General features: G+C 42.0%; 1 protein-coding gene across 3 annotated transcripts in view; it reads left to right on the top strand.

Annotated features, from left to right (window-relative positions):
• MLLT10 (MLLT10 histone lysine methyltransferase DOT1L cofactor) overlaps positions 1 to 14747 on the top strand; it is a 151788-nt gene that overhangs the window by 109577 nt on the left and 27464 nt on the right. For all 3 annotated transcript variants that reach the window (XM_029078348.1, XM_029078345.1, XM_029078350.1), the window contains one exon: positions 7616 to 7794. In XM_029078348.1, the coding sequence (XP_028934181.1) occupies positions 7616 to 7794 (179 nt within the window). The remainder of the gene's footprint in view (positions 1 to 7615; positions 7795 to 14747) is intronic.

Below are 14747 nucleotides of genomic sequence, written 5' to 3'. Positions count from 1 at the left end.
TTTTTGTGCGCTGGTCTATCCTTGCAAGCTCTGCAAGATAGTTAAATTAATTCTCTAGGCAATAAGCTTGTCCTCTAGACTGAAAGTTTGTTGTGGGCAGAGACTTGTCTGTTATATTGTACTTTCCCAAACGCTAAGTACAGTGCTCTGCACAAAGTAAGCACTCAATAAATACCATTGATTGACTGATTTCAGGTTTCTTGGTTTACTGCTTTTTTTACAACCACTAATTATGGGTTCAGACCTGTGAGCACATTTTCATCACTTCATAGTCTTTGTTTCTTACAACTGGGTTTGTGTTTATAATTTAAATAATGCTGTTCATTAACAAACTGGAAAATATTGAGATACATGGTGATCAAGTATCCCCACCTGATATTTTTTATGGCTCTTCAAAAAAAAATACTAAACGTTTTTCTGGGAAATTCTTTTGCGTTTTTGTGTTTTAACTTTTGTGGGCCTGAAAATGTAAATCAGTTAACCAGTGGTATTTACTGAACATTTCATGTGTGCAGAGCATTGTACCAAGCGCTTGGGAGAATACAATACAGCAGAGTTGATGGACAAACTCCCTGCCCACAACGAGCTTACAGTCTAGAGGGGGAGGCAGACGTTAATAGAAATAAAGAAATTATGGATCTGTACTTAAGTGCCATTTCAAGTAGGGGGTATACAACTGTTATATCCGTCCAAAAAGTGTATTAACTGAGGAAAGTTTGTAAGTGAAGTTTTGCAGTGGTTTGTCTTGTTGCTTAGCTAAATGATTATTAGAAACGTTGATGTCTTAGGATATCTTCCTCGACCTTGAAGAATAGCCGAACATTCACAAAGATAACTTCACATTAGGTGGGGGAGAGGGACAGCAACTTGGAGAACCAGGCTCAGAGAAAAAAAAGGAGTGTGATGGATGGGTGAAATGGATAGCTTTAAACAGGATAGAGTTTATTAGAAATAGATATAAAATAATTTACTTAGGGGTAAAAACTGATTGAAAATACGAGACAGCACAGGATGGAAAACAAAAAATCAAGGACTCCAGACCAATTTTAAAATTGATCATCCAAGGAGTGCCCAGATGGTTAGAAGTTTTTTGCTTCGTCATCCAAATGTGGAGGTGATTCAGGCTTTTATGTCCTAAGAAAATCTGATTCTCCCAACAGGAATTACCTATCTATATTGTAGAGTTATCAGTCACTGATATTTAATGAGTGCCTGCTGAGTATTTATTAAACACGTGGGAAAGAACAACAGAAACAAAACTCATGTTCCTTATGCTCAAGGAACTTTCACTCTGAGAGCCAGATAGGCAGGTAAAAGTTATTTACAAATGAATCAATGTGTCGTATTTATTGAATGCCTACTGTGTGCAGAGCACTGTATTAAGTGTTTGGGAAAGTAAAATAGAGAGTAGGCATAATTTTTTTTAAACGGTAATTGTTAATTTACTATGTGCCAGGCACTGTACTAAGTACTGGAGTAGATATAAGCTAATCAGGTTGGACACAGTCCCTGTCCTAAATGAGGCTCACAGTCTTAATCACTATTTTACAGATAGGGAACTGTGGCACAGAGAAGTGTAGTGACTTGTTCAAGGTCACACTGCGGACAAATGGCGGAGCTGGGATTAAAACCTATAATCTCTCCACTAGGCCATACTGCTTCTCCCAAGTGCTTAGTATAATGTTCTGCACACTGTAAGCCCTCAATAACTATAATAAGATTGATTTAGTATGGGAGAGGTAGAAGCTGAACTAGCACTGCACTGTAGATGCCAAAGAGGTCAGTCAGGCAGTCGTATTCACTGAGCACTCACTGTGTGCAGAGCACTGTAGTAAGCGCATCGTGGTTCAAAGAGCAATGTAGCCTACCGGAAAGAACATGGACCCCGGGAATCAGAGGACCCGGTTTCTTATCCCGGCTTTGGCACTTGCCTGCTGGGTGAGCTTGGGCAAATCCCTTCACTTCTTTGTGCCTGTTTTCTCAACTATAAAATGGGTTTTCAATACCTGTTCTCCCTCCTATCCCAACTGAGCCCTCATGTGGACAGAGCCTTTGTCCAGGCTGATTAACTTGTATATACCCCAGTGCTGACAACAGTTCCTGAGACATGGTTAGCCCTTGATAAATGCCATTATCATCATCATTCCTGCGATTTTAATTTTGAGCAGTAGCAACCGAAAGTCTGGATGAAATCAAAATGATTTCGAATGCTCGTATTCACTGTACATTTTAAAAAACCCGCCATCACTTTTGTTAAGCTTTCCATCCCCAAGCCGTCTCTGATGTCCTTCTTCCTTCACAAAAAGCACCATCTCCCTTCACCTTCAGTCCCTTCTCCCTGTCAATCAGTAACATTTATTGAGCATATGCCGTGCTTATCATTGACTAAAAATGTAGAGCCCTCCCCAAAGTCTCCTAGATGCCATTTTTTCCCAGAAGCACCCCCTGATTAAACAACTCGCAGCTCCGTAGCCTGGTTTAAAATTCCTGTTTAGCTGTTTAAATTCTGTGACTTCATTTCTGTTATCTGTGCTGCGCTTTGTATGCCAGAAGCATAACTACAAATCTCAGTTTTCATCTCCCTCTTTTGTATGCGTGTTCGCTCTTCCCTGTTAGATTTTTAAATTCTTTGAGGGCAGGGACAAGATCTTATCCTTCTTTTAATATTCCCTGCTGTCCTTAAGCATGTTTTGGTAGGGATATTGAAGAATTAGGAGACATTATTCTCACAGTGTGTTTTTGGCTTCAGTGCATTGCATTGTCAGAAGAAACAGTTCTGCGTGTGGTAGATCAATCAGGCATGAGTTCCTGAATGCAAGTTTTCTGGAACTGGAGACTTTTGAGGAATGCACCTCCCATGTTATAGGGGAATTGACTGTATGTGGTTATGGGAAGCAGCACGGCATAGTGGATAGAGCACAGGCCTGAGAGTCAGAAGGTCATGGGTTCTCATTCCTCCTCCACTACTTTTCTTCAGTGTGATTTTAGGCAAATCTCTCTGCCTCAGTTATCTCATCTGTAAAATGGGGATTGAGGCTATGTGACCCCCACATGGGATAGGGACTGTGTCCAACTTGATTTGCTTGTCTCCACCTTAGTGCTTAGTACAGTGCCTAGCACATAGTAAGCACTTAACAAATACCATCACTATTAAACCTTTAAACATGTACCTACCGTTTCCACTGCTTTTCCTTTAGTGCTTTTAATTCTGATTTTGGATGTAGTTTTTGGAATGGAGATCTGATTGGCTTCTGAGGTAAATGATGTTTTCTAACCCCTCTGTATCGTTCGTGTGTCCATTGGCTTTCTCGCCTGTGCTCTCCTGCCCATTTTCCCTCTTCTTCCTTACCTCTTCTTTTCTGCTTCCTACATTACCATTTTTTACGTGTCTCAATTTTGGGGGCTAGGAAGCCGTGAGACTTGAGAGAAGTTTTGTTGCATTGCCCAATCAAAATCATTTATGACTCAAGAAAGCATTGTCATTATCCTGTTTTTAAAGGTTTCTTAAAAATGTTGTCTGTCAGAATGACTCAATCAGTAGTATTTATTGAGCGTTTATTATGTGCAGAACACTGTAGTAGTCACTTGGGAGAGAGTTGGTATACACGATCCCCACCCACAGTGAGGTTGCAGTCCCAAGGGGGAAAGGTCTTTGTGTTCTCTGCTCTGGTCTTCTCCAGCATGTTTTTTGTATTTAGTTATGTGTTCTGTAATCTCAAATCTTGCTTGCCTGTTGTCCCTAAAAAGGATTACCTGTGTTGCTTGGCTGTTGCTTTTTATGGTGGAAGGAGTGAGGTTAGGAGAAAGTTGCAAAATCCTTAAAATTTAGGAAATATTCAGGGGGTTACCGTGCTTTCCATCCCATTAATTGAAAGTGTGCAACAGGTAGATTCGTGTTGATTCCAGCAAATAAATATTCATCCTCTACGCCTTCCAGGCATGGTAAACAACTGCCTCCTTTCATTTCCTCTCCCCCTGCATTTTTTTTTTTACCTTTCCTTCTTTCTGGCTCAGCAGAATTTGTTTGCATTATTACACTGCAAAGCTTTAAATTCTAAATCAGTCAATCAGTGTTATTTATTGAGTGCTTACTATGGGCAGAGCACTATATCTTCAGAGAGCTCAATTTTAAAAATAGTGGTCTAGGCCAGACATCTCAAGATTTGGTAGACCCATCCCCATATGTCCTTTAAAGGTGTGATGTGGAATAAGGTTTTCATTTTTACATTCTCAAAGTGGTAAGAAAAGAGTACTATTAGAGTTTGTGATTTATGCTGAGTTGATAACCCCAGGGCTCTAAAAGAAACTTCTTGTAGAATTTAGCATGTTGCGTTACCCAGCACATCATCCAGGTATAAGGAACATGATTTCAATGTTGGTATCATCATCAATAATAATAACGATAATAAATGTGATATTTACCCAAGGCTTACTGTGTACCAAGTATTGTACTAAGGACAGAGGTACATACAAGATTAATTAAAGTCAATCCCTGTGGTACAAAGGCTTCACAGTCTCAGTAGAAAGGAATAGGATTTAATCCCCATTTTACAGATGAGGAAACGGAGGCACAGAAGAGTTAAGTACCTTGCCCAAGGTCACACAGTAAATAATAATAATAACTGTGGTATTTGTTACAGACTTACTACATGCCAAGCACTGTACTAAGCTCCGGGGTGGATAGAAATGAATTGGGTTGGACACAGTCCCTGTCTCACGTGGGGCTCACATTCTCAATCCCCATTTTACAGATAGATGGAGGTAACTGAGGCACAGAGAAGTGAAGGGCCTCGTCCAAGGTCACACAGCAGACAAGTGGCAGAGCGGGGATTAAAGCCCCGGACCTCCGACTCCCAGCCTTTGTGCACTTTCCATTAAGCCATGCTGCCTTCACATTGAATCGTGCAGTTTTACATTCACATTTCTATTCTGTTGTTTGTTGGACTGAGTATGGTTTCCAGGGCCTTCCTGTCCCGTTTGGACTCCTTTACATAGTGCCCCCTCCCCTCTTTTGTTGTCTCTTGCACTTTTATCCTTCTACTGATCTCCTATACCACCAACCCTCTGCCCGGCATCTATTCAAACGCTTGTGCCACGAAACCCTGTTGGTGAAAATCCGGGTGCCAGACTGATCTCCCCCATCTCAAACCCATCCTCTCTTGCACTACTTTTGTCCTCTCTTCTACACAGCAAAATTACTTTCCCCTTGGATTTCTCCCTCCAATAATTCCTGTCCGGACTCCTCGAATGGGTGTTTTCCGCCGGCTTCCTTCACTTCCTTTCTTCCAGCTCCAGCCTTGACCCTCTGCCATCTGGCTTCCGCCCCTTTCACTCCAGTGAAGCCGCTCTCTCTTAGTCACCGACAAACTCTTTCTTGCCAAGTGTGACGGATACTCCGTCCTAATTCTCCTCAGCCTTTTGGCTGCCTTTGATGCTGTGGACCACCCCATTTTCCTGGAAATTCTATCTAAGATTGAATTCTCTGGCACACTTCTCGGCCTGCTGCTGCTCCTCTTTCTCTGCCTGCTTCTCAGTCTTTTGTGCCAGTTTCCCTTCCCACTCCCATACCGTGGGTGTCCCTCCTATTTGGTTCTGAGCCCCCTTCGATTTTCAGTCTCGACCCACTCCTTTAGGCAGTTCATCCTTCCCACGGCTTCCCTTCAGTTACCATCTCTATGCAGATGTTCCCCTAATTCTCCTCGACCTTTTCCCTCCTCTGTGATCTCACATCTCCTCTTTCCTCCCGGACGTTTCTGCCTGGATGCCCTGCTGACACTTCGAGCTCATAATGTCCCAAACTAAGCTCCAAATCTTCTCTCCCACATCCTCTCATCCATCTAACTTTTTCATCAGTGCTGACTCCACCACCCCCCTCCCCGGTTTCTCAAGCCAACCTACTCACTGTCCTTTGATCCTGTCTGTCTCACTGCCAACCCCTTGCCCACATCCTGCCTCTGGCTTGAAACACCCTTCCCCTTCATGTAAGCTTGGTGTGGGCAGGGAATGCGCCTACCAATTTTGTTGTATTGTACTCTCCCAAGTGCATAGTATAGTGCTGTGCATATAGTAAGTGCTCAATAAATATGATTGATTTTGTTGTATCATCTCCCTCAACTTCATTAAACCTATTGAAATTCTTGGGTAGAGAATTTAGATGCTAAAATGTTAAGGCTAGAATTGGGTTCGTCATTAAGCAGGCTGGATGCTCTATGGTTTATTAGGTTTTTACTTGTGTTACCAATGCATACAAGTATCTGCATACTTACTAGCCCTAGGAAAAACCATGGCATCAGTTTAAAGTTCTTTTATTGTGTAGTGGGTTAGGATTATTATGATTGAAGTGACCTGAAGTTTGCCTTTAAATCATCACATTTATTTTGATTAAAGGTGATATTCACTTGTGTCATTTTCCTTGAGTATGGGAGATATCAAGCCCTATTTAAATTTCTGGAATGCTCAAACGTATTTTACGTCTCCCATTTAAGGGTGGCATAAAAAGGCCTTTTTAAAAGTCAGACTGATATTTATTTTTGAAGTGAGAACATATTTAAATAAACTTACTTTCCCTGTTTATTGATATATATATTATGTGCACCTGAATTAAAATCCAGGCCAAGTCAAGAAGGACTTTATTTAGGAGAAGAGACATATTTCCCAAGATTTACATTCAGTGATTGTCAGCTCCTTGTGGGCTGGGAGCATGTGTAGTGTCTACCAGCTCTGATGTACTCTCCAAGCGCTTAGTACAGTGATGTGTAGACCATAAGCACTCAGTAAATACTATTGAGTGATAGAGTTTTAATTAATGTACAGGCTTTTTTATGGATTATGCATGTTAGGATGTAATACTTTATACAGATTGATTTGTGAAGATTTTTCCAAATATAGAAGTTGAGCATACAGCCTTTAGAATACAGCCTCTTTTTTAGACATTTTCCTAGAAAACCGTTCAGTCCATGTTTCCCCACTCCTGGAGGATCTTCTGTAATTGCCCATCCACTGCCTCATCAAACAGAAACTCCTGACCATACACTCTAAAGCACTCAATCACCTTGCCCCCTTTTACTTTACCTCCCTGATTTCTTACTACAACTCAGCCTGCACAGTTCGATCCTGTAATGCCCACCCACTTACTGTACTTGTACCTTGTCTATCTCACTGCTGACCCCTCAACCTCTGGCCTGGAACTCCCTCCCCCTTCATATCCGACAGACATTCAGTCTCCCCATTTCATAGCCTCAGTGAAGGCACATCTCCTCCAAGAGGTCTTCCCTGACTAAGCCCTCATTTCCTATTTTCCCACTCCCTTCTGTATTGCCCTTGCACTTGAATTTGCTCCCTTCATTAACCCCTCCCTCAGCCTCAGAGCACTTCTGTGCATATCAGTAATTTATTTGTATTCATGTCCTTCTTCTCCTCTAGACTGTAAGCTCATTGTGGGCAGGGAAAAGGGTCTACCAACTCTCTTGTACTTCTTCAAGTGCTTCGTACAGTGCTCTGCACACAGTAAGCATTCAATAAATACCGTTGGTTAATGGGCCTAATAATTTGTTTCAACAACTAATTGGGTAGCAAGTAAATGCTGACCGTTTTCTCCGAATGTGTTTTCTTTCAGGTATTTATAGCAGCAACGATGTAGCAGTCTCATTTCCAAATGCAGTATCTGGGTCAGGATCCAGCACCCCCGTTTCCAGTTCTCATTTACCTCAGCAAGCTTCTAGTCACTTGCAACAGGTGGGGACTTTATCTCCCTCGGCCACGGCGTCTGTCACCACTGTTGTCGCTACAACTCAGGTAAGCTCTTTGACTGCCATGGGATAATGTTAGTAGATTTCAGTTGTTGGGTGGCACTTTTTTTTTTTCCTCTGAGGGGAATTAAAAAAAAAAACACACCTGAAAATATGGAGTGCCTCAACATGTAATTAAAAGGTCATTAGGGACCAATAAACGTTTCTCAGGGGTTTGTGGTGGGAAAAAAATAAAAAGGTAAGGAGAAGTTTTGCAGCAACTGATCTTACTTTTGGCTTTCTAAGTCTGTAACTCTTTCCAGACATTTATTTTGACTGAAAGCCAAGTTGATACGATTTGAATAGAAAGTCTCAATTTGTTCTTTGCAGAAACTGCTAGGATTTCAAGGTCTGAACCACACAGCACCCAATTAAATGTCCTCGCTTTTGGCAACAGTGTTCATGAGGTTTCCAAATGTATTTTCACCAATGGAACTTAAAATAAAAGCAAGTATGAGGATAGTGTTCCTTAACTGAAATACAAATCCTCAACAAACAGCTCTGACTTCAGAGTGTGTTCGCATATACAGCTATTACAATAGCAGGAGAGGAAAAAAAACAACAACCCATACTAGATATTGGCCTGACCGCTGAAGGGGATGATTTAAGCTGCTCAGAAGGAGCACCGCATTTTCTGAGGCCCAGTTGCTGTTGTTCATCATTAATAATAATAATAATAATAATAATAATAATGTCTGTTAAACACTTTCCTGTCTCCACCACTTGTCTGCCATGTGACCTAGGGCAAGTCACTTAGCTTCTCTGTGCCTCGGCTCCCTCATTTGTAAAATGGGGATTCAATATCTATTCTCTGGTCCTACTTAGACTGAAAGCCCCTTGTGAGTCCTGATGATCTTATATGTACCCCTACGTTTAGTACATTGCTTGGCACATAATAAGCGCTTAATAAATACCACCATTTTCATTATTATTTTTTGTTGTTGTTATTACTGTTACTTGTTTGGGCTGAAGCACTATACTAGGTGCTGGGGATGGTACAAGATAATCAGGACCCACAAGGGGCTCACAGTCTAAGAAGACAGGAGAGCAGATACTGAATCCCCATTCCACAGATGAGGAAATAGAGGCCCAGAGAGGTAGTGACTTGCCCAAGGTTACCCACGGGGCAAATGGCAGAGCTGGGCCTAGAACCCAGGTCTTCTAACTCCTAGACCCAGTGCTTGCTGATTTTCTATCCCTCATCTTTTTTTTCCCCCCTTAATACATAATTTTATGTTATTTGTTAAGTGCTTGCCAAGCACTATACTAAACACTAGGGTAGATACCGGCTAATCAGGTTGGATACAGTCCATATCCCACATGGGGCTCACAGTCTTAATCCCCATTTAAAGATGAGGTTACCGGCACAGAGAAGTGTGCCCAAGGCCACACAGCAGACAAGTGGCAGAGCCTGGATTAGAATCCAGGTCCTTCAGACTCCCAGGCCCATGTTCTGTCCACTGAGCCAAGCTGCTTCTCCCTTAGGCAGACCCAGGTGGGGAAGAGAGCGATTTAGGGAGTTCTGAGCCCAGCAGGGGACTCGTCCTGGCTTCCCTGCTGTCCTCTGGGCTTCCAGCCTGTGGCAGTCAACCCCCATCCTCGCCCCCCCCACTGGTCCTGTCTCAGGCCAGACAGGAGACAGAACCCAGTCCTGGGCTCCTCCCCTGAATCCCGACTCCTATTCTCTCCCCTTTTGCTCATTTATCATATCCTTTCCTTTACTCCCCTTTGACCTGCCGTTGCCCTGACGGACATTTTGTGGTTCACAATGTTGAACCGCTATTGACATGCCTATCTCGGAGCCCATCTGTAAAATAACTGAATTTCTTTTCCTGTTGATCTGCATTTTTTTCCTAGTGGCATATTTTTGGGCCCTAGATCTCAAAATAAAAATATTTATTAAACCCCTGTTGCAACTGTAGGAAGCTTTGAGTAACAGTTAATATGAAAGAGGTAACATGAAATATGAAGTAGTGTCAGGGAATCTTCTGTCATTGTGCCCATCCTAATCCAGGAGGGATCTGCTTTTATAATCTGCATCTGGATTTGAAAGTAGCTATGTGCCGGGCTCATGAGGAGCAAGTGAGAGTGATAGTTGTCACTTTGGTTGCCAGTAGCTCCGTAACAGGGTTCCTGCAAGATGAGAAATGATAATCGGAAAAAAAGAGGCTGAAATAATATTCCAGTTTCTGAGATAAGAATTGTAACCAACTAAATTTCTGGGTTGCTGCCTTGACTGTAGCATTTGTTTTTAAAATCTAAGTATCTCAAACCAATTTAGACTGTGAACTTGTTGTGGGCAAGGAATGTGTTTGTTATTGTATTGTACTCTCCCAAGCACTTAATGCATTGTTCTGCACACAGTAAGCTCTCAATAAATAGGAGTGACTGACTGATCTATCATTTGTTAGTGTTTTCCCTTGGTCAGATGGTGAATCCCTGACGTAGCTACAAATAAAACCCCATTTGCTTGGCTCTGTATCCAAATCTTATAATTGTACTTGTCCACATATTTGCATGACTTCTTAGTTCTCTTAGCTGCTTACTTTTTCTTGTCTCTCAGTTTTAGAAAACGACCTCCTCTTTAATATAATAGCACATCAATCAATTGTATTTATCAATCAGTGGAATTAATTGAGTGCTTAGTGTGCACAGAACACTGTAGTGATTGCAGGGGAGAATACGGTACACATCAGTATCCTCCCAAACTCACAAGCCTTTAACCATGGCAGCATCCTCTACTCCTGTAACTTATACAACCTACACATTGAATCTGTCACCAAATCATGTCAGTTCCACCTTTTCAACATCACTTAAATCCACGCTTCTGTCTCCATCCACACTGCTATCGTACTGATCCACGCACTTATCCTATCCCACCCTGACTATTGCATCTGCTTCCTTGTTTTCTCCCTGCCTCCCGCCTCTCCCCACTCCCAATCCACACACACTTCAGTTTTCTTTATGGATCAGTTTTCTTTTAAAAAAAAAAAAAGTTCAGTCCACACCTCCTAATTTCTTAAGAGCCTCCGGTGTTGCTGCATCACACAGAAACTCCTTATCGCTCCTTGTCGACAGGAAATGTGTCTGTCAATTCTGTTGTACTGTACTGTCCCAAGGGCTTAATACAGTGCTCTGCACACAGTAAGCGCTCAGTAAATACCATTGATTGATTTAAAACACTCAATCATCTTGCACCTTCCTACCATACCTCTCTGATTACTTGCTACAGTCTAGCCTGCACTTTGCTTCTCTAACGCCAGCTCACTGTACTTCAGTCTCATCTATCTTCTCGCCAACCCCTTGCCCACATCCTCCTGGAACAACCTTTGGGAAAAGATTATTGAATTTGATTAGAATTTCTAGGTATTTCTAGCTGTTCAAATTGTTTATATAATTATTACAATGACTTCTCACTTAGCATTGTAGCTCTGTCACAATAAATATGATAGTAAGCAAAGTGATGTCAGAGAAATCTAGTTTCCCCTGCAAGTATCAATGGTCATGGGGAGGTTCAGTTTTAAGGTTTTGCCTACATTCCCTCCCTCATCTCCTCCCCTCGCCCAGAAAGAAAAACAAAATGTATGAAAATGGTTGGAATCCGCCAAAGGTGATTGTGAAACATAGTGGGGATGTAGTTTCCCCGTTGTTTTTTTTTTTTTTTTTTTTACCATCATCAAAGGTATTTATTAAGCGCTTGCAGAACACTGTAATGAGCACTTGGGAGAGTACAGTGTAACAGAGTCAGAAGACAACATGTTCCCTGCCCTCATTGAGCTTTCCAATACTACTTAAACCCTGCATTGTTACCCACTGATTTGTACAATCCCAAATTAGAAATATTCAGGAAATACTAGTACTGTTCATTTTGTTGTGCTGCCACGTTTTGAACAATAATGACCACTTCATGGAAGTGGAATTATCCTCTAGTTTTATCATAGGGTACAATTTTTAACCAGTATTTTCCCTGGCAGAATAGACAGAAGGAGAGAAATTTAACCCTAGGGGAACTTGCACTCTTGTTTCTGGGGAATCTTAGTTATGGAAGAGTGGAGCAAACTGCATGTCATCTCAATTTGTGGTATCCCTCTTCCAGTTTCGTTCATACTTTCACAGCTGAATGGTGGGGTGATTCTATTCGACAGAGTGCAGTGAAAGAAATAGATAGGAAATTGAAATAATCGAGATTTTTTTTAGGTTGTGGACGGTTTTGGTTAAATCTGCTGGTTGGTCAGTTTTGATAAGGAACTACTGTCATTCAGAATTCTCTGAAACTACTACTACTACTAAAAATGTTGGTATTTAAGTCCTTATTTTGTGCCAAGTAATGTGCTAAGTGCTTGGGTAGATACAAGTGTCTATGATCAGACTCAGCCCCTGCCCACTGGGGGCTTACAGTCTAAGAAGGGGAGAGAGAATGGATATTTAATCCCCATACTGCAGTGAGGAAACAGGCACAGAGAAGTTAAGGGACTTGTCCAAGGACACACAGCAAACAAATAGTGAATCTAGGATTAGAATTCAGTTCTCTTGACTTTCTGACCTGTGCTCTTTTCCACTAGGCCATGCCGCTTCTCCAACAGTAAACAAAAAATGATGCACTTTTTTGGGCGTGTGTCCCTTGATTTGAATTTTTGGAATTAAGCATTTCTCCCCCACCCTCCCTTTTTGTTTTGGCCTATGATAGAATGGAACAGAACTTCATAGAAGAGTAAAACACATGGTTCTTTTGATGTTTGACACTGACATTTCAGTCGCGACTTTTAAAATTTGCAATGGGCTGACTCGATTTCTAGTTTGGAGAGTAAGCTGGGCTCATACCTGAAACATTTGTTGGCTTTTTCCCCTGTCAGCATTCTGGAATTAATTTGGTTTTTTGGAGTGACGCTTTGTGACCCCAGGGTGCTGCAAATTTTTAGTGCGGTCCTTCAGTTAATTGGGCAACCTCATTGTTGGGCAAGGTGAGACGATAGAAGATAGAAGAACCAAAAGATAGAAGAACCAAAAGAACGTTAGCTTCAACCTAGTGGCCAGTATTTAGTGATCCCAAAGCAAACCAAAGATTAAGAGTTTGAGATTCGACTTCTGCAAAACAATCGATTATTAAGATTTGTACCTGAGGTATTTTTAAGATGTTGTAAAAATATATGCTAATAGACTTTGAAATTCCATTTTCACCCGTGTTCTGTGCAGAAGTGACAAGCCTATCCATTGGTTCTTTGCCATTTGAATAGGGCTCTTAGATGAATAGCAGTTCATTTAGGCTACAGTTGGAGAAATTAAGCCCAAGAGATCCTGTGATGGAGTTTTCTTTTGAAAACCACGGGTGAACCTCTTGTCTTATCATTTCTGGGGGTGTTTGAGATGTGAATATAGGCCAGAGCGTGAAATGAGCAACCGACTGTAGACTACTTGCGAAGGTTAGTATAAAAGAAAAGCATCATGGCCTAGTGGAAGGAGCACAAGCCTGGGAGGCAGAGGTTCTGGGTTCTAATCCCAGCTCTGCCACGTGTTTTGCTGTATGACCTTGTTACACAAGTCACTTCACTGTCTGTGCCTCAGTTACCACGTCAATAAAATGGGGATTAAGACTGTGAGCCCTATATGGGACCTGATGTGTGCCCAACCCGATTAGCTTAGAACAGTGCCTGGCACAGTGTTTAACAAATACCCTAAAGTGAACGGGCATCTAGGTATTTTCCTAGGGTAAGCACATGATGTATAGACTATGTATAATTGTATCCATTTTGTTTTATTTAGCAATTCCCTTAGAGCTTCAATTAGAGTAGTTTTCTTGCCCAGCCTCGGTATTTTGTAAGAATCATTGGCCAAAAATAGTTGCTAGATTCTATTCCAGACCAACTTGCATTTTTGTATTTCTGCTGTGCTTTGAAGTCTAGAGGATGAATGTTGCTATGTGACAAAGTGCTTTCTAGTCAAGCCAGGCCAATTATTATTACAATTAGAAAGATTACTAATGTGATGGAGGGCAGATCCTTTAACCCTTACTTTCTCAATTCCTAAAGCCCCCCTGCCTCAAAGAACCGACCTTGCATTTGGCCCAGTGGAAAGATCACTGCCCAGGGAATCTGGAGACCGGGGTTCTAGTCCCAGGTCTTTCTGAAACTAGCTAACCTGAAGGAAACCCCATGTGAATTTTGAAGTGTCTGCCTACTCCCTCACTGTACCCTGTGGCCCAGTGGTAAAATGATGGGCAGGGAACGAGTCTGCCAACTCTCTTATATTGTACTTCCCCAAACGCTCTGTACAGTGCTTTGCACACAGTGAGTACTCAATAAGCACCATTGCTTAAATATGATCAGGGAATGTGTCTACCAACCCTGTTATATCATACTTCCCCAAGTACTTAGTACAGTGCTTTGCACACAGTAAGCACTCAGTAGATACCGTTGATTGATAGGCCCAAGGGAATGCAGGTGGCACTGGGAAAGCGACTAGCACTGTAAGCAATTACTCCACTCAGGTTCTCGCTCATTGAAGTCTCCTGAGGGAAATTCTTGTCCGTTGTTCCTGATGGGAGACTGCATCATCCAAGATCGTAGTAAAAAGTCCTTGGGCTGTACTTTTGAAGTGGATGTGAGGCTTCAGGAATAATAATAATAATGGTATTTGTTAAGTGTTTCTTATGTGTCAGGCAGTGTACTAAGCACTGGCGTAGGTACAAGCAGATTGGGTTGAACAAGTGGGGCTCACAGTCTTAATCCCTCTATTATAAACGAGGTCACTGAGGCCCAGAGAAGTGAAGTATCTTGCCCAAGGTCACACAGCAGACAAGTGGCAGAGACGGGGATTAGGACGCAGATCTTTCTGACTCCCAGACTTGTGCTCTATCCACTATGCCATGCCGCTTCCTTCACCCATGTCCCTCAATTGTACCCAAGACCTGGCTCTGAGAGTGCCATAAACTGTCTTGAGTAGGGATGGAGCGAGACCATCCGT

Source organism: Ornithorhynchus anatinus, chromosome 13, assembly GCF_004115215.2.
Source record: "Ornithorhynchus anatinus isolate Pmale09 chromosome 13, mOrnAna1.pri.v4, whole genome shotgun sequence".
NCBI classification, from domain to species: Eukaryota; Metazoa; Chordata; class Mammalia; order Monotremata; family Ornithorhynchidae; genus Ornithorhynchus; species Ornithorhynchus anatinus.
This window is presented reverse-complemented; position numbering and strand designations above follow the sequence as displayed.